Source organism: Babylonia areolata, chromosome 1 (assembly GCF_041734735.1).
Source record: "Babylonia areolata isolate BAREFJ2019XMU chromosome 1, ASM4173473v1, whole genome shotgun sequence".
Taxonomy (NCBI): domain Eukaryota; kingdom Metazoa; phylum Mollusca; class Gastropoda; order Neogastropoda; family Buccinidae; genus Babylonia; species Babylonia areolata.
The window spans coordinates 59,275,686-59,296,698 of NC_134876.1; the positions used below are offsets into that span (position 1 = coordinate 59,275,686).

Genomic DNA, 21,013 nt, shown 5'->3' on the forward strand with positions numbered 1-21,013 from the left:
CAAAATTCAGCATATGTTTTGTTGTTTCATTGCGGCCTCTTTTCTGGTTGCGCATGCGTTGGCAGTACTTCTCGCTTCCGTTTGGTAAACTGAAGACATTTCAATTCATGGTCTATAAAAATGATGGAATACGAAATTGAAGAAGATAAATTGTAAGTGGCGATTACCTGTTGTGCGTCCACTTCTTGTTCTTTTTTTTTTTTTTATTGTAGCTGTTTGGTGTGTGTGTGTGTAATGTATTTAACAAGAACAGATTGAGCAGAAACGTCTGAGGCATTGGACACATTGAATGTTTCCAGGATATCGAAATCGGTGTCAGTGTTTGGCAGTCCATATCAGCAGTGTGTGTGTGGTGTGTGTGTGTGTGTGTGTGGTGTGAACGCACTTTTGTCTGCGCCTTCTGTGCGCAAGTGTAAGTGACCGCTTGTTTTGCAGATTGGACAGACAACTTTATCTCTGTTCAAGGCTAGTCACTTGAGTGACCCGATATAAAGCCAAGGACACCCAGCCCAGTGATATTCAGGCCTGGTATTGCAACAACCCATTTTGAGCGCTTCACGTGTATTGTCTTGTGATTGAATACAGTTATGTAAATGTGATGATTATGATGAGAAAAGTGATATGACTGATGATGCAGTCTTGCAGGAAAACAATATTAATTATGGTTGATATAATGTATACCGTGTACAATAAAAAGATAGATCACAGAGTGTTCACACATGTCCAGCCCATCTCCTGATGTGAACAAACAGCTGTTACATGTGTTGCAACGTGGCATGTGGCATACGTGTTCCAGCTGTCTGTTTAATTGGCCCCAACCTCCACCCTGCACTAGCGCTCACTCTCTCTCTCTCACTCTCTCTCTGTCTCTCTCTCGTCTGTGTCTGTGTATGTGCGCGCGCGTGTGTGTGTGACTCATACTGTCAATCATCATGCTATAGTGTAACACAGAGAGTGAGAAGGGCACAGACAGCAGGAAGCAAAATGAATTGCTATTGGCGACAGCTGGTTTCCAGTTGGCCCTGTTGTTTTAACAGGCAGGGGCCTGCAGTACAGACACAACACTGCTAAACACCCAGCTCAGTTATGCACAAACTTTTTCCAGATGGATGGTGATTATGAGTACTCTCTAGTGCCTTCAATGGATTTTGAGGAGTTATACACAGACAAGAATAAGCACCAAGCTCTGCCTTGGGAAGATTTTATGTAAGTTTTTCTTTCTTGACAGAAAAAAGGGAAGAAAATGTTTGTGAAATAATTTCCACTTTCAGTTCACTAACCTTTGCCTGGTTTCTTGCGTATGGATTGCATTTTGCTGGATTTGACAGTTGGCTTGGGATGAATCTAAAGCTGAAAATGTAACCATGTGATGCATGCATTTATCCCTTGTTAACAGTTTGTTATAAGCTTGTAATACCTCGAGTACATCACCTTGGCTTATAATTCAGCATATATGTAACAAGTAAAGGGATTAGGAAATTGTTATTGTTCATTGTCACAGTCAAATCTTTTGAGTACAGATCTATACAGTTGATACTCAAACCCCTTTCTCACATTTGTCTTTAGAATATGAAATTATTAACTACATGTGTGTGTATATATCACATGTCACTTGGAGTATGTGTCTGTATATGTCTGGATGTGTTTGTAAACCCCACCTGTCTGTCTACCACTGGGAATGAATATAAGTTGATGTTACACGTAACTCTCACAGCTGTTAACTATAATATGATTACTATATCATAGTATATGTAGTGCAACTATTGAATATATATATATATATATATATATATATATAATACTTTTTTTTTTTAAACTAAAAAACAGTCAAGTATGTTAATGTGTACAAAATATAAGCCTGAAAATTGCTTTTCAATACCTCAATAAGAATTTATATAGAGGAACACTAGAAGATAATAAAGAGAATGTACATGGTTTTCGGACAACTATTAATGTACTGTCATAGGATGGAAAAAATTTATTTCTTGTCAGATACTGGGATAGAATATTATTTTTGGAAGACAGAAAATTGATTTACCGAGAATCATAGTTGTATGTATTCTAAGTCAGTATCTTGATTTATGTAAATCTTTATAGCCAGACACAAGATTGTAGGAAAATCTGGTCTGATTTCTATTTCAGATGTTTTATTAATTTATAAAATGAAATTCTTGAGGTGGTAAACAGATTCAGAGATTGTGGAAAATGTTTCTGGATGACTCTTGACAGTGAAAGTAAAATACAGTTATATCACGTTTCACAATATGTATCCCAAAAATAATTTAATCCCGAATTAATTGCATTCAAAGTAGCAGTTACAGTATGTTTTGTGGAATGTTTTGGGGATGTGTGTTTTAATACTGTTTGTGAAAATTTGGTCTTGTTCGCTCCACCATGTTTCTCCTTCATGGGTGTGTGTGTTCAAAAAAAAAAAAAAGTGGATACTGTCAGAGTAAGGGTCAAACTAAGGTCCCTATAAAAGGTCACCTCAAGAACTGAAACACACACACACACACACACACACACACACAAACTGGTATTTTAAGCCTGAGTTCACCCAGGTCAAGCAAGAAATTGCATGCCTTGATATCAAGTGAATGTCTAGTTGGGTCCAGTACCAGCCAGATCAAACCGGTTATACCACAAGGCCACAGAGCTATTAGTTTGTGAAAGGGTCTACATAGCACTAGTAATACTAGTACTTTTGTATTGATCCTACTGTTTTTATGAACTTTCCCAGCTTCAAAATAAGCGTGGACTGATGATCTGAAAATACTTAAGTTTATGTGTAAATAAATATATATTTACATGTTATTTTATACATGGAATGTTCTCTTGGAACACACAGACACACACACACACACACACACACACACACACACACAAAGAAGAAAAAAAAGCTCAAGTTTGTGTGTAAACAAATGCATCTAAATAATCGCATTTCATATAGGAATGTTCCCTTGTGACAACCACACCCACACACCACGCACCATACACACCACACACACACACACACACACACACACACAGAGTATCTGTGACCTGAATAGACCGAGGTCAAATAACAAACCAGTTAACACCGGTACATAAGTGCCCTATCAGTGCATGTGTGCTGTGTCAGTTATTACTGGTGTATGTATCACCATTCCACAAGACCCAGACAGGAGCATTATTTATTTTTTAACATGACAAAACATTAGTTCTCCATCAGTACACTTATTGATGATGGTTAACACACAGTCATGTTAATACTTAGTCACCTACTACTTGCCCACTAGTTGCAATAGAATATGTCTTAATTACCAAATTTATTAGGGTCACAAGGAATATTGGTGTGAGCATTGGTGGGATAGTACACAAAATATACAAACATAAATTGGAAATCATATACAAACAGTGAACACAAACATAGTTGGAATTTAGATACAATGTAATATTACAGCTACATTAGTGCTCAAGTATGCGCATGCTTGCACTGAGACACATGCACACCCACACACAGCAAACACATGAAAACCTGCCCACACACTCATGCACAGAGTATAACAAAATGTATGCCTATCTGATTTATTGGTAAGTTCATTGAAGAACAAATACACACACACACACACACACACACACACACACACACACACACACACACAATCATGCAAACATATGAATGTGTTTCTCTCTCTCTCTCTCTCTCTCTCTCTCTCTCTCTCTCTCTCTCATGCCCACAGACATATAATGCTGAATGTCATACATGTTTTAAAACAGGACTTTGTGATCGTAATGTTCAGTTCTTGCTCATAATAAAAATTTGGGCATTACATTATGTGGATACAAAAAAAAAAAAAATGAAATGAAATAATGAATTCATTTGCTACACTGAAATAATGTGGTTGTTCTTTTTTGTTGTTAGCATTCTTAAAATTTCAGTTTATATCCATTTGCCATGCTTCTCCTTATCTTTTTACCAGTGGTGTCTGATTGAGCAGCAGAAAACTTTCATCTTTGCCATAGAGTTGGATGGAGGACCCAATGAAACTTATTGATTGTCATGTCACATTTAACCATTTTGTTCCAAGTGTTTCATTAAGAAAAAAAATGTAAAAAGGAACTAGAAATAGAACAGTGGAGCTTTTTTTTGTTTGTTTGTTTTGTTCATTGTAGTTGCTTGTGGTACAACACAAATCTTCAACAACAACAACAAAAACAAACAAAACCAAACTAATGAGAATATTCAAATACAGTATACTTTCATATTTTCTCTCCATGGAACAAAAGGACTTATAATTTTATCTGTACTGGCATCCTGGATGTGATACTGAACTTGAAGAAGGCAAATTAAGCATATGATTCATGTCAACATTGGTAGAATTGGAAGTGTCACTGATTAATTATGGAAAGAAATTGATTGCAGTAGATTAGATAATTAATTGGGAATACAAGATTAGTACTTCAAAATCAAGAATAGTGGCAAAACATGAAATTGGCCTTAACTGACTTGTTTAGTTGTTATGATCAGACTAAATAGAGACGTATGAGAAATATATAGCATTCAGTTTCAAAGCACTGCAAACAAAACATTTAACTTAATCAGTGCATTACTGCTTAGCAAGGTTTTCAGTTACTCAGTGCCAGTTTTATTTGATGTGTTTTGTAGAATATTATTTAATTTGTTTATTGATTGACATCTCTAACTAGTTGGCTTTCAATACGAGTATCTTGTGTACATTATTGTTACTGTAACCTAACAGGCTTTCAATACTTTGTGTACATTATTTGCAGTCTTACAGTCTTTCAATACTTTGCAGCTGTTCTACTTTGTACAGTAGTTGCAGTTTTCTTTGTTCTTTCCTGACACTAGCTTCCCCCCTCCCCTCCCCCTTCCCCCCTCCTTCCCCTCCCCCACCCTCTTTATAGTGGGACTGAAAATATGGTGTGTGGTGGACTTTTGACATGTTGTTTGTAGATGCATGCATAGTCTGGGTATGCTTCTTCAGGTTTGGCTAAAACTTGATTTGTTGCTTCTGGTTTCTTCTTTTGAGTTCAGGCTTTTTTTTCTTGTTTCTTTCTGTTTGATCTCCCTTCCATTTTTCTGTCCCCTCCATCTTTCTCTCTGACCGCTCGCTCTCTCTCTCTCTTTTACCCCCTCCCTTCCCTTCTCCCTTTCTGTCTTTTGGTATTTTTTTCAGCAATCTAGACTAATATATAGTAGTATAAATTGTTTTATATAATTTCTTTGGGATAAACATTTGTTTTTAGTTTTACTTTGACTTTGTCTCTCTCTGTCCCTGGTTGAGTGGTTCAGTGTGGGTGTGTGTGTTTTGCATGACTCTCTCTTTGTGTCACTTTCTCAGTCTCTCTCTCTCTCTCTCTCTCTCTCTCTCTCTCTCTCTCTCTCTCTCTCTCTCTCTGTCTCGATCTCTTGGCCTATATATATATATTGGGTCACTGGAAAGTATGACTGGTGGGGAAAGGTGAGGGTGGAGGGGTCTGATTTACTTGTTTTAAATGTTAAAATCATCATTAAGATAATTGACTTGTCAGGTTGTATTTTTTATTCATAAGATTTTGTCTGCTCAGTACGTGTGTGCGCACGTGCGCGCGCGGTGTGTGTGTGTGTGTGTATGTGTGTGTGTGCATGCTTGCATTTTGTTTGCATCTGTTAGTTTGATATTATTGTGCTTTTTACTTATTGATGAGTTCCATGTATTTTCTAAATTTTACATTATTATAAACTGATTTTGAGAGAACTTGTACATTCTCTAATAATGCCAGTGAAGGATATAACATCTGCTCATTTGTAAAATGATGTTGTTCAATATTATTAATTGCTAGATAATGAAGATACAATTTGTCAGAGATAAAGTACTCTAAATTTTGTTCTTTGTGAAATTTAAAAAACAAAAACTTAAATTAGATTTCTTTTTTCTTTTTTTTTTGTCACAGAAAGATGTTTTTGTTGACAGATTTATTTCTGGCAAACTATTGAAAGTTTTATTAAAAGTTTTTTCATATATCATTTTTGTTAGTTTCTGTCAGATACTTCATTTCATGTGTCTAGGTCACTGAGAGAGTAAGAGTAAGAACAGCAGAGAACTAAATAAGCAAATTGTGCATGCTTTAATTTAAAAGGAACATGGTTTCTTTCACTGGTACAGAATTGTTTTCAGAAAGTTTTGTTTGTTTCGGTTTGCTTTACTTTCTGATGATATTTTGTCGTCGTTTTGTTTATCATGTCATGGTGTTTGATCATAGATGGATTTTGTTGCTTTTGATTGTAAAGAGACAGAAATTGTAGTTAGACAGATGATTATCAATAAAACCCACTCATTAAAGGAAAATATTCTGAATGGGCTTGGAAACGGGTTTGGTTGTTGTTTTTTTGTTTGTTTTTTTTCCTGTTTTTATACATGTATACATACATGTATACATATGACATATTGTGAGAATGAGATAGAAGATTGAGTGAAAGATATAAATTTGTAATATTATCTGTATGACTTGAGTCACTTTATTGGTCAGGTTCATAATTCTGTTAATGAGTATAAATATAAAAGTGTAATATACACACCATATTGCAGGGAGAAAGAGAGAAGGGAGTGGGGTGGGGTGGGGGGGGGGGGTGGCAGTTGGAGATGAGGGCAGAGCGATCAAAGAACACACATGGTTATTTGACAAATTTGTTATGATAGAACTAGAAGAGAAAATGTGTCACATATATAACATATACAGATTTCATTTTGAGGGCCTCTTTAATAATCTTTGCTTAAATCTTTTTCAATAACACTTAATGGAACAAAACTTCCTGTTTTGAACTAATAAATAAATTATTTTTCTTTTCACGAAAAAGGAAGAAAAAAACCCCATTAAATATCAGCTGTCTAATGAGTTGATGTTTTGTGTAGTGTGTGTGAAAAATATATATGAATAACTGAATTTTTAAAAATTGAACGTATAAAAAATAGAAGTCAGTTTTAACCTTCAAGTTCTTATATTGTGTGTGTGGTTTCAGGGGTATGACAGTGACGTCGGGTCATGTCACCCTAAAGAAAGACACACAGAACCTGATTGGAATTAGCATTGGGGGTGGAGCCCCACTGTGTCCCTGTCTCTACGTGGTTCAGGTCTTTGACAACACCCCTGCCGCCAAAGATGGAAACCTGGCCGCCGGAGACGAGATTGTGGGCGTCAATGGCCAGTCTGTCAAGGGCCGCACCAAGGTGGAGGTGGCCAGGCTGATACAGTCTGTAAAGGTGGGGGCAGTTCAGTTCAGTTCAGTTGCTCAAACAGGCGTTGCTGTGTTTGGACAAATCCATGTGTGTGTGTGTGTGTGTGTATATATATATATATATATATATAATTATGTACTACACCACATCTGCTGAGCAGATGCCTGACTGGCAGTGTAATCCAACGTGTTCAGTCAGGCCTTGAGGGGGGAAAAAGATGTTAATGTGTTGTACATAAGTATAATGTATTGATTAAGCTTTGTGTTTGTGTATGAATGTGAGTGTATGTATTTTAAAATAAATTACTGAAGGTGATCTTCCAGAGGGCAGATGCATGTAAAGAAATTTAGAACATGCATTGTAGTGGAGGAAAGCTAGTACATGTGACAACTAAACAACTTTTACATCATTAATTAAACAAGAACGCCTTGAAAATGTTTTCTGTTTTTTTAAACAGCAGATATTCATCTGAATGTACATTATGTTAATGCAATGTACTTTCCCAAAAGCAAAAAGAATCTCAATAATCTTTCATGTAATGTGTCCTTTTCCAATTCACTTATCCCATTTTGGGAACAAACATTTCACAATGATTAATGCAGATGATGAATTATTTTGCTAGGCGTTCAGCTATCTTCCACATGAGTGATCCTGCATGACTGTTATAGACCATAATCTGCCCTTTCAGAGTCTTTTATTGTTAATTTGGTTATCACTTGGTCTTGGATACAGCAGTATACAATCATTCTGTTGCTTATCTTATTGTCACCTGCTCTGAGGTTCTGATATGTATGGTTTTGTATTGTATTATTTTTTGGTAGCAACAGATTTCTATATGTGTAGTTCAGGCTTCACTCCGCAGGGAAAGAATGTCATACGGTCCATTTCACCCCCCCCTTTTTTTTTTCCTTTGCCTGCATGTGTTTCTGGTTTAACTGTCACAGTAAATTTTTCTTCATATTTTTACCAGGGACAACCCTCTTGTTTTGGGTTTTTTTGGTTTTTTGGGGTTTTTTTTTTTTTTGCATGGGCTGGTTTTGGCTTTTTGAGTTTGCTAAGTGTGTGCTGCACACAAAATCTTGATTTATCATCTCATCTGAAAGACTAGCATCCAGACCACCACTCAAGGACCACTTGAGGGGGGAGAAAAAAATCCTTGTCCGATTGAGATGGTCAGACTTCAGTAAAAATTTAATGTCTGCTTGACCTTATTCCCCAGACAGCTGCTACTGTGTGAGTCATATGTATGTTGCTAATGTAATGCCAATCAATAACTCATTAACTGCAGCTGCATTTTCCATTTTCATTTGTGGGTTCATTGTCATCTTGGGTGACGTGAAAGCCAGTTCCAACAAGTAATTAAAAGTGCCAATAAATTTTGAGGTTGTGTAGACATGATACTGGTTTTGACTGGTTTCTTTGCACTGTAAATTTCTCTTAAAATTGTGTGTGTGTGTGTATTTATGTGTGTATGTGAAAATGTGAGCATACCTATACATGTGTCTACAATGTATCTATATGTGTGTGTATGTGTGTGCTTGTGTGTGTGGCTGTGAGCATACATGCATAAGATGTATCTGTGTGTTACAGCAAGAGGTGACAATCAACTACAACAAGCTGCACGCTGATCCTAAGCAAGGCAAAACCTTGGACATAGGTAAAGTTGTCACCAAGGTCTGGCCTTTGAATGCTTCTTCATTGCATTTCTCTTATCAGTTGTTCAGGATTCTTATGTACACACATATGATACATTGATCAGTTTGAACAGCGAGACCTGGTCAGTTGGAGATCTTGTGGTCAATTTTTAGTCCAAACATTTGTTCTCTTTCATTATAGTAATTTCTGTCCCTCCTTCATGCACCAGTCTGCCTTTGTCTCTCTGTCCCTTTTTCTGTTTTTCTCTGTGTCTCCGTCTTGTGTGTGTGTGTGTCTGGTCGGTCGGTTAGTCTGTTTCTCTGTCTCTTGTCTTTGTCTCTGTGTGTGTCTCTAGCTCTCTTCCCCTCGTGTGTTTGTGCAAGCATGCATACTCACTCCCCCTGTTCTGCTTGTCTGTTATTTATGTGTGTATCTTCTGTCTTTCTCTAAAACTAAAACAGTAAAATAAAAGTAACAAACAACAAAAAGTGTTTACTCATATACATGAATGGATATTGTTCCACTAGCAGTTGCACTGGCCATTGTCATTATTTGTCTGTCCGCTGTTTTCCTTTTCATTGCCTGGCTCAGTGTGTCTCTTAAAAGATTGATCTCTTTTGCTCTATTTCGTTTGAAGATTTGGTATTTTCAGCTCAGGACAGTATGTTGAGTATGATCATGTTGTGCTGAAACTCTTATTTGATGGAGAATGTATTTTGTTCATGAAAAGTTTGAAAGCAAATATCTAATTCTGTGTGTGTGTGTGTTTGTGTGTGTGTAAAACAGTTCTCAAGAAAGTGAAGCACAAAGTGGTTGAAAACATGAATTCCAACACAGCCGATGCCCTTGGTCTCAGTCGTGCTATTTTGTGTAATGGTGAGTTGCCGTCTACTGTTCCAGCATGTTGAACATTTTTCACAGTGTGTATGTTCGTATGTGTGCATCTGCACAAATGTTAATGTGGTATGGTGTGTATCTGTGTGAGAACATGTGAGGTATTTAAATGTGTGTGCTCTGCGTAACTTTACCCAACCCATTGTGTTTAACCATTTTACTTGATATGTAACAGGGAAATACTCAGTGGGGTCTCAATCCAATGCAGCAGCTGAGCTGAAATTGTGCATTTGTGTTTTTAACTTCTCACTGGGAAATAAATCAGTATCACTGATATTGTGTTACTGGGAATCCTGTATTTGATCATGGTGGGTGGTTCACCAGAAACCATCTAAAATTCAGTACAGGCTGTGTAGATGAGTTATTTTGCCCAGGTTCGTACATACAGTATGCCATGAGACAAATGTGTCAGAACATGTGTGTGTACTTGTGATAACAGTGTGCAAGTATAGTTCTGTATGACTGATTGCGTATCCAAAAAAAAAACAACCCAAAAAATCTTGATTCTAGAAGATTCTAGAAAAAGAAGTTGTATCTAGAAAATTAAGTTGATTTTCTTAGTGATTTGTTACAAAATGATTTTCTAATGAAATTTATTTTTGTGATTGTGAGACCATATACATGATGTGCATCATGATATAGCTGATGATTGTTTTTCAATAATAATTTCTTAATAGACGACATATTTAAATGTTACCATGAACTTGTGCCCATATCTGTGATTTACATCACTTTCATCGGAAGTGTGCACTGATAGGTTTGTTGCTTTGTTGTGTGTGTGAATGTGTTTTCCAAAAAAATCACGGTCAGTATGATCTTGTATCTGACATTTCAGATGGGCTTTTGAAAAAATTGGAAGAAATGGAGAAGACTGCAGAGATGTATAATGGTCTGATTGGCCACACAAAAAAGTTGCTGAAAGCCATCTTTGAATTGTCACAGTCCCACAAAGGTAACTGTTTCCTTCATTGTGATGTGCTTGGGAAGGGAAAATATGTAAAAATCAGGACTTATTCTTACTGACCACAGTTGCTGAAGTGAGCGGTAATGGTGTTCTGTGTAAGTTTACTGGTAATGAACTGGATGATCATGTGTGGGCCTGGCTGTGGCTTTGTCATTAGCCGTTTTGAAAGGGTCGTCTGAATAACTTTTCAGTGTGTGATTGGGTGCTGCTTCTCATGAAATAATAATCAAAGTAGACACACATGTATATTATATATACATCCTTGGCAAATAGTGAAGCATTTTATTTGTATTTATATTTATCTTTTTATCACATCAGATTTCTCTGTGTGAAATTCGTGCTGCTCTCCCCAGGGAGAGCACATCGCTACACTGCAGCACCACCCTTTTTTTTTATTTTTCCTGCGTGCAGTTTTATTTGTTTTTCCTATCAAAGTGGATTTTTTACAGAATTTTGCCAGGAACAGCCCTTTTGTTGCTGTGGGTTCTTTTATGTGTGCTAAGTGTATGTTGCACACAGGACCTCGGTTTATCATCTCATCCAAATGACTAGCATCCAGACCACCACTAAAGGTCGAGTGGAGGGGGAGAAGATATTGGCGGCTGAGCCGTGATTCGAACCAGCGCGCTCAGATTCTCTCGCTTCCTAGGCGGACACGTTACCTCTAGGCCATCACTCCGCTGGAGACATTAGTGGACATATATCAATGTCTTGGCACTCAAAAGGTTAAGAATAGTGCAGAGGGTTATTGTTATACAGGTGTGAAAACGGTTAATGACAAACTCAAACGTGTTGTTGATTTCTTTGAATCATTTAGTTCATACACACACACACGTGCATGTGCATGCACACTCACTCACACACAAGATACATTGCATGTGAAGCAGAGATATTACATCAGCTATTCTGTGTGGCATTTCGTGGATATGTGATGAGTTTGTTGTGGCATTGGTGCAGCCTTTGGAGAGGTGTTTTCCTCAATCGGTGTGCGTGAGCCTCAGCCAGCGGCCAGCGAGGCGTTTTCAGTGTTTGGAGAGGCACACCGCAACATGGAGAAGTTTGCCATCCGCATGCTGAAGACACTGAAGCCCATGATCTCTGACCTGAACACCTTCCTGCACAAGGCAGTGCCAGACACGCGCCTCACCATCAAGAAATACCTGGACGCCAAGTTTGAGTATCTGGTGAGTGTTTGTATTTGAACATTCATTTTGAATTACAAGGTTAAGTTAAAGGTCCCATACCCTTTTATGGCCACTGGGCTGTGAATTCATATCCATTGTGACCAGGACTTGGCATTGGAAGGTGCGGCCCAGTCCTCTCCTTCCGCAAGCAAAGTCAGGTCCTAGGTCGCACTTGGGTGGACTGAGAAAAATAGAGAAAAGAGCCTGAAACGGGGCCTCAAACTCAGATCACTGATGAATACTGGATCAGAATTCCAACACCTAACCGATTCAGCCACCACATCTTCTATATTTGATCCATGTAAATGTATAAAATTCAGATTAAATTATTCATACATTTTTCATTATCAAAACATCAAAAACATATACCTGGATGAAGATGCTGTGTGATTTGTAGTTTTAGATTATTGTAAAGATCATACACATTTATTATTTTAAAAATATCTTTGTGACTTTTGTTATCAGTGACAGACATTTCCCCTCCTCTCTCAAAATCTAGAAATGAATTTTTTTCTGAAAATTGTCTCTTGTCAGTGTAGTCTAAATGTGAGATTACACTTAACATTTTCCTACCTGAGGAATTTTTAAGTCTACATGAAGTGTACCAAACGGGAAACAGCAGTTTTGTCACCAAGACAGAAAGGATTAAGAGAGGGGACAGTTACAGTTTCTTAAACAAGTACCCAGCAGTGTGATTAAAAACTTTTCTTTCCTTTGGGGGTGAGTGAGTTGCCACACCCACATGTGTACAGTACAGTGCCTCCCCTCCAACCAGCCTAGGATAAGTTCTCAAGGCCAGGTTAGGCATTTGCTGATTTTTTTTGTTTTGTGTGTGTGTTTTTGTTTTGTTGTTGTTTTTGTTGTTGTTGTTGTTGTTTACAGCAGATGTGTAAATATGGATCTGCTCTGAAACTAAAACTGAAATTATCCTTCACCCTGACACACCCTCATGAAAGCAACATGTTGACCAGTGTCCAACAATGTGAGGCCAGGGATTGAGGTCAGATAAGATCAAGGTTATGCCTCCCCCCAAACCCCACCCACCCCCTCCAGTACTACAACACAACTGTTGCTCTGCTCTAGAAGAGCCGGGAAGAGGTCATGGCTGGGTTGGTGGGTCACCTATTTTCACACTTTCAGAAAATGTCTGGGTTGTTGTTGTTGTTTTTTTTGTTGTTGTTTTTTTTGGGTTTTTTTAATAATGATTTTATCTTATGTTATTGCAGATTATATTATTTTGTGGAAGTATTACCAGTGAATAGATTTAAACAAATGTTTACCTTTATTCAGAAAACATATTAAACATATACAAATATAAACAGCAGAGCAACAACAAACTAACAGTTTGTATTTTGCTCAAGGCTTGTTTTCTTTTCTGGAACAAGGAAAGTGGGAAGAAGCTGGAAATTTATTTTGTTTTATTTTTGCTCAGAATTTTCTTCTTTTTTTTTCCCCAAATTGTTTAAAGAGAACATGTGTGTCAGTTTTACTGAAAGAGAACACATGTGTTGTGTGTGGCCAGTTGTACCATCTGAAAAAGACTGTGATGTGTGTTTTCAGTCGTACTGCCTGAAAGTGAAGGAGCTGGATGATGAGGAATACAGCTATGCTGCCCTGCAGGAACCTCTGTACCGTGTGGAGACCGGCAACTACGAGTACAGGTAAGCTTTGTACTGTAGTTTGCTGTACTGTTTTGCTCTGGTTTGGTTTGGTTTGGTTTGGTTTATGTGTGTGTGTTGATGTTGTTGGTTTTTTTGTTTGTTTCTTTCAACTGTCTTTTATTGTACTCTGCTGTACTGAACTACTTTATACTGTATTGTTTTGTACTCAGTTGTGTTGCACTGTACTGTATTATACCTTTTTTGTACTCTTATATTGCTTTGTATTACTTTTGTCATATCAGATTTCTTTCTTCTAGGAAGCAAGAGAATCTGAGTGTGCTGGTTTGAATCACGGCTCAGCCAGCAATATTTTCTCCCTCTCCACTAGACCTTGAGTGGTGGTCTGGACACTAGTCATTCGGATGAGACGATAAACCGAGGTCCCGTGTGCAGCATGCACTTTGCGCACATAAAAGAACACATGGCAACAAAAGGGTTGTTCCTGGTGAAATTCTGTAGAAATATCCACTTCAATAGGAAAAACAAATATAACTGCACACAGGAAAAAACATTTTTTAATGGGTGGCACTGTAGTGTAGCAACGTAGGGAGAGCAGCCTGAATTTCACATAGAGAAATCTGTTGTGATAAAAAAAATATATATATATATATCTAAAAGAAATACAAATTGAAGCCGCTCTCTACAGGGAGAGTGCATCAGTCACCACAGTGCAGCACCAATTGTTTAGTTGTATTGTTCATTTTTTTGTTCTGCCAGGAAGTGTATTTTACTATTAAAGCAGATTTTTCTTTTGCATTTTGCTAGAGGCAGCCCTTTCATTGTCATGGGTTCTTCAATTATGTATGTGATGTGCTGTGCGTTCTTTCTTGTGTTCCTGCAGAGAGTACAGGGGTTTGATGATCTGCAGGTTCACCTTATTGACTTGCATTCAATATAAATATACTACAGGGTTTTTTGTGTTTTTGACATAAACTGTTTTTCATTTGTTTCTTTTTTTCTTTTTCAAACAGATTTATTGAATAAACACGAGTTTGCCATGGTTTGATATGGTATGTTATCATATCATATTACTTTCTGGTCAGAACAGATTTCTGTGTGTGGAATTTGGGCAGGTCTCCTTAGAAAAAGTGGAACACCACACATTTGGTTTTTTTTTCTGTATGCAGGTGCACTTGTTTTACCGTCCATGTTCAATTTTTCTACAGAATTTGGCAAGGGACAAGTTAAGTCCCTTGTTGCTGCAGGTGTTGTTGTTTTTTTTACTTGCTTTGATTGCATGGACCTCACTGTTTATGTTGGGTTACGCTGCTGGTCAGGCATCTGCTTGGCAGATGTGGTGTAGCGCATATGGATTTGACTGAACGCAGTGACGCCTCCTTGAGATACTGATACTGATCTCTGTTTATCAGCTTATTCCAAAGACGGGTGTATAGTTTTTATTCAGACGTGTGCATGATTCCCAATGATGACTGAATGAACAGGTGTGTGCTGGTTTTAATCCCTTCACTGTTAAACCTTGTGAAATGAGATCAGTGTGGTATGAGTTTGAAGTTCAATTTCTGCTTTTTTGTGTGTATATTTTTCATTGGTGTAATCAATTTTGCAGAACAAACAGTAATGCAGTTTCTCAGCAAAGAAGTCCAAGAATGATGACTGACATCCTGACCAGAAAGCTCTGTTCTCTGAGGTGGACAGCCCCTCACTGATGAGCTTACCCGTCAGTAGCATTCTTCGTGGTCATACATTTTGTGTGACACAGTGTATTTATCACACAGAGCTGTATAAAAATAAGAAAGGAGATGATGCCCCTTTCGCCTGTTCCAGGTTAATTCTGAGATGCCGACAGGAGGCCCGAACCCGGTTTGCCAAGATGCGCTCCGATGTTCTGGTGAAGATGGAGTTGCTGGATCAAAAGCATGGTCAGTTACAGTGTTAGCTGTCAAGGTTGTGTTTCACCAGGAGCAAACCTCTTTGGTGTGTCTCCTGTTTTGTTCTCACATTTAACTATTTCAGATCTACTGTGATAATTGCAATGTATATGTCAAGTTTAGTTTAACATTTTAGCATTTTACATCTTTAGCATTTCATGCCTTGTTTGTACACATATTGAATGACTGAGATTCTAGTGTATTTCTCTTATTGGAGGTAATGAAAGTATTATGTGTGTGCATTATTTCACACATTTTTTGTGTGTATTCTTTGAAAGTACAGATGAAAAGATATAAAAGCATCTTACAAGGTCCTGTATTTAAATTTCTTATTCATATGTATGTATGTATGCATATATATATATATATATAGAGGGAGAGAGAGAGAGAGAATATGTGTCTGCAGTGCAAGACATTGTTTTCCAGCTGTAGAAGTTTGTGTTGGCTATGTCCACAATACTATGAATGCTGTGTTGTGTGTTTGCAATGCAAGATATTATATTCCATCTGTGAAAGTTTGTGTTGGCCATATCTACAATACTGTGTATGATGTGTGTGTGCAGTGCAAGACATCGTGTTCCAGCTGCAGAAGTTTGTGTCAGCCATGTCCAAGTACCACACAGACTGCCACGAGGTGATGGCTGGGGCAGTAGTGTTTCCCATCGAGGTGGACCTCACCCGCGGAACCTTCACCTATGACACATCTGGACAGTTTAACGACGGGCAGGACGATGATGAAGAAGATGAAGGGGAAGGTGGGAGGAGGTTACACAGCAGTGATGCATTGTCTGGAGATCTTCTGATCAGCACAGAGTGATAGAAAACACTGCTTTTTGGGGAGGTGGGGGTTGTGGGGACTAGGGGTGGGTGGGGGGGGGCACTGGGAGAAGGGGTCTGACCATTCCAAGAAAAGATTAGCTGTGTTGCTTATTTTGATGTTGTGGCATGGTGATCATGATTTAGATAAAATCAAAAATCTTGTGGGATACAGTGTATCGTTTCAGTACGCAGAATACTGTGTACAGTATCCATTGTTATTGTTCCTGTTTAAAAGAGACCAAGAGCTGTAAAAGAGGTACAGCTGATTTTTCTTCTTTTTAAGTAGACACCCAAAAGCCAGAGCTGGTGATTTGAAAGCAGCGTCAGCAATTAAGTACTTTAGAAGGGGAGGAGTGAAAATAAAAGGATCCTTCCAAATAAAGCAAGTACATCATTTGTAACACTGACTGAGCATAAACAGTTTCAAACAAAACAAATTTCAATCTTCTGTGTGTTTGTTTTGTTTAAAAAATAACAGAGCATGGCTACATCACAGGTCTGTCCATTATATATGCTGATACCCAGTTGAAGGGTTAAAAAAAAAAGGTAATGGAAAGGCAAAAATGAAGTTTGTATGGGCTGTTTTAGTTACTGATTCCGCGTTGTTCAGAAATCTTGTGTTATTTATAAATACTGGGGGCGAGGAGGAAAAAAAAAAAAAAAAAAAAATTATATATATATATAGAGTTCTCCTTGCCATCTCAAAGGTATGTGATGGATTTGAAATAATTTGAAGGATCTTTATTGTTTCACTGTTGTTGTTTTGCTCTTTCTTTTAGTTATCCCATGTACAAATTTTGTGTTCATTCATTTATACTATTTCTTTATGTGCAGATGGTTTATTAGTGCAATATGTGTACTCCATGACATTGTGTTTTTTAAAGCACAAAAAATATTATTGACACAGCATGTTGAATTATTGATTGTCAATCCTGATGGTTTTTTGGTGGGGTGAGGTTGGGGGTGGGGGGTGGGGGGGGGGGGGGTATTCATGGACTGTTTTACAGCAATGTTTGCAAGTGTGTGTATGGTGTTCATGACACTGCCTGATGTTGAATTTTTTTATTTAATTTGGCAGTCCTGATATGACCTTTTGCGGTCAGCTGGACTGTAAGCAGCTTTGTCAAATGCCACTGCCTAATACTTTAAAGCGATCACCGTCTCTGTTGTTCTCTCCACTCCAACCCCACTTCCTACCATTGTAAAATGAGAGGAAGCACAGAGTATAACTTTGGTCCGAGTCTGGCCATATATGAGTGGAGTATATCTGCAGAGAACTTTACAGCTGAAAGAAGTGATACATTATCTGTTTCGTTTGTCTCTCTCACACACACACAGATACACAGACACAGACACACACACACACACACACACACACACACTGACTCACTTAACACACTTGTTTTGTTTTGTTTCTTTCAAACTTAATTTTGTCTTTCTTGTTACTGAATAGTTTTAAAGCCAAGTACAGTTCTTGACTTTGACTTGATATAGTGTTATGAATTTATAACTTGCTGAATGTAGAACATAATCAAGATCTGAAACAAAACACAATCTGATGCAATCTCTAAACTACTTTGGTATATAATATACTGCTCTTTTTTTTTTTTCTCCTTTTTTTTGTAATTAACAAGCTTAGTTTCTGCTGTGCTGTGGCAAGACATGTACAGCCTTGTTGAATGAATGTTCAGTGATGTGGAGGATATGAACCACAGGGAAATGTTTGATAGTTTCAGCAGTATAATTTAAACAAAGTTGTACCTTCTTTTTAAAAGTATAATTCATGAAAATTATGCTTCACGTATGCTATTCAAGACATAATCAGAGGGAAATGTTCGATAGCTGTAGTGGTAACCAACACCATAAAGGTCAAGTTGTTCAGGGTTGGTTTGTTTTTGTTGTTTGCTTTTTTTCTTTTTTTTTTTTTTTTTGCTTTTTTTGTTTGTTTGATTCTCATTAACAGATTTTAGTTTTGACAGGATAACTTAAATTCATAAAGTCTGGGAGTGTTTCTTGTTTGTAGCATAATTTAAGCCCTGAGACAAATCTATAGCTTTATACAGAATGGACAGTGCTTTTAATCAGGAAAAACTTCCTGACTTCTTTCAGTATCATTAATGAAAATGTTGATAATAATAAAGGTACCATGTGGATTAATCTTGTCCAGAACTAAATTAAAGCGGTTTCACACCACTGACCAGTCATTCACATGCATTCATTACTCTTGTTCAGAGGGATGATAGACAAAATTAAAAAGTTCATAAGAAAAGGAAGCTAGAGAAACTGAGACCAGAAAGATGGAGGGGACAGGAGAGAGATTCTGGAAAGGTGTAAATTGTAAGGCCAGTTTAATGTATCTACAAGACAGAGGCGTGTCTCATGCCAGGCTGGCATGGTCACATGTCCTTGGCTTAGAGAATGACACTTATCCGACACTTGTCTTGATGAGGGTCCTTATTCAAAATCAAAAAGCTTTAAACCGATTCTGCAAGTAACATGTTCTTTCTCACATTGGTTGATGGCAAAATCAGAAGAAAAGTCCTATGTGTTGAAGAAATTGGGTATTTTATCGTTTCAGGGTATGTGCTCCATGGACTTAGGTAGTTCTAATTATTGTTATTATTACGGCCATGAGGGTGATCTGTCATCATGAAGTGAGGAATGATGCGGGATTATTTGTGTCTGGCTTTGTGATCATTGTCTTTTTAACAAGATGTGTTATCAAAACATTAAATATATACCAGGGGTTCAGAATTATGGTTTACAATATATATTTAAAAAAAAAAAAAAAATCTGCCAGTATAGTGTCCATGAGGGTCTGGGTTCAATTCTTGGTCTCACCCATTCTCCACAGTCTGACTGGAAATTCAAACTGAGCATTTATCATCTGGATGAGACAATAAACCAAGGTGCTATGTGCAGCACACACTTGGCCTACTGAAAAGAACCCAAGGCAAACAAAAGTGTTGTCCTCTGGCAAATTCTGTTGAAGAAATTCACTCTGATAGGTAAACACAAATAAAAAGAAAATTATATTCATACACTCAAGGCCTGACTTGCGTTATGCTGCTGTCAAGCATCTACCTAGCAAGATGTGGTCTAGCATGATTTTATGGATTTGTCTGAATGCATTGACACCTCCTTGAGAAACTGAAACTTCTCCACAGCATACTCGTTCGAAAGACTGTAGTATACACATGTATAAACAGTAGTTATCTTTAGAGTAATGCACACTTGATGCATACGCTGTTGCCATCTTTCAATAATTCATGCAGACTTTGCTTTTTGGTTTGTATATGGTCTGCTTTCACTTATTACCATGTGATAAATTTAACCTTGGTAAAAAGTGAATAACTTAAAAACAATTTTTTGGTGATGTTATCCATAATTCCTGTGTGTCATTCCTGTTTTTGCTGAAATTTTGTTTTTTTGTTCTGTGCAATAAATGTTTACACATGAAAATGGTGTTTCTGTGTGATCTCTTGTCATCTTTACCATGTGAGTAACTTGTACATTATTCTGAATACAGTGTACATGTACTGTGTGTGTGTGTACACATTCCTGGATTCTTCTTCATCCCACAAAGACCGCAACGATATATTCATTGGAATCAGTTGCTATTTACTTGGCAGTCAAGACTGCATATAGCTGCCCAGTTAGTGTGTCTATCTTTTCTACTTCTTTGGTCTTCCTCTGTGTGCCTTGTCTGATTTCTTTCTCTACTTCTCATATTCTCTCTTACACACATACTCGTGCATGCCTACACACACATATTAACATCCACCCAGTCACTTTGTGATTTTTAAAAATGTAGCTGCCGTCCACTGGCTACAACAGCTACACATTCTCAGCCACAGCCTCATCACTGTACAAATCCCTATGAAATACGCTGATGTTATTCTCCCCAATATAGAGAAAGCACAATAACAAAAATCTGTGCCACCGCAAGACCGAAAAACAAGAGGACAAAGGAAACTGCATACAAAGCCCTTAAGTGTACTATCCTTGAATATGCAGCCTCTGTGTAAGACCCTTCAAAGCCAGTGAGATCCAGGCCACTGAAAAGATCCAGCACTGAGCAGCAAGTTCAGACTGGCATCCTGCCTGTGACTCAACAGAGTAACTTTCAACCGCCCCACCTCCCCCAACCTTTCTGTTTCATAAATTGCTTCAACCCGCCTTCTTCCAGTACCCCACCTTTTTTCTTCTTTTTTTTCCTTCATTGCATGGTAAGTAGTGTAGGGCTAGGGCTATGCCAGTCAGGTGTATTCCCGGGGACCACTACAGTAGCCGGATTGACCTAGCTGGAGACGTAAACATGCCAGTGGAATACCCCCCCGAAACCCTCCCACCTCCTCTCGACTAACAGCACTTCCCTCAGCAACCCAGTCAGACTGTGCTCTACAGCAACCTCTCACAAAATGAGTTTCATCGGCATACTGATCATACCATGAGGGTCTGGGTCCGATTCACACCCTCGCCCTTTCTCCCAAGTTTGGAAAATCTGTGTCTAGTCATTCAGTTAAGATGACTAGTAAACTGGGGTCCCACTGATGTACAGCATGCACTTGGCATACTGGAAAAAAACAAACAAAAAAAACATGGCAATAAAAGTGTTGTCTTCTTCAAAATTCTGCAGAAGAAATCCACTCTAACACGTACACAAGCATATCATTATTATTCACTTGAGGCTTGTCCAGCAGGTTGGGTTATGCTGCTGATAGGTTTCTGCCTAGCAGATGTGGTG

The 21,013-nt window shown here is 37.9% G+C and overlaps 1 protein-coding gene across 3 annotated transcripts; it reads left to right on the forward strand.

Annotated features, from left to right (window-relative positions):
- Positions 1–53: 53 nt before the first annotated feature.
- LOC143284747 (PRKCA-binding protein-like) lies at positions 54–19,731 on the forward strand. Of its 3 annotated transcripts, XM_076591715.1 has the most exons (10): positions 65–152; positions 1,106–1,206; positions 7,004–7,244; positions 8,811–8,877; positions 9,642–9,731; positions 10,585–10,701; positions 11,671–11,897; positions 13,458–13,558; positions 15,344–15,438; positions 16,011–19,731. In XM_076591715.1, the coding sequence occupies exons 2-10, from the start codon at positions 1,106–1,108 to the stop codon at positions 16,262–16,264; spliced, it is 1,293 nt and encodes a 430-aa protein (XP_076447830.1). In that variant the 5' UTR covers positions 65–152; the 3' UTR covers positions 16,265–19,731. The 3 variants fall into 3 exon arrangements, with proteins under 3 accessions (XP_076447838.1, XP_076447830.1, XP_076447844.1); XM_076591723.1 differs by lacking the exon at positions 1,106–1,206 and having other exon boundaries at positions 54–152; XM_076591729.1 differs by lacking the exons at positions 65–152; positions 1,106–1,206 and adding an exon at positions 253–528.
- Positions 19,732–21,013: the final 1,282 nt, after the last annotated feature.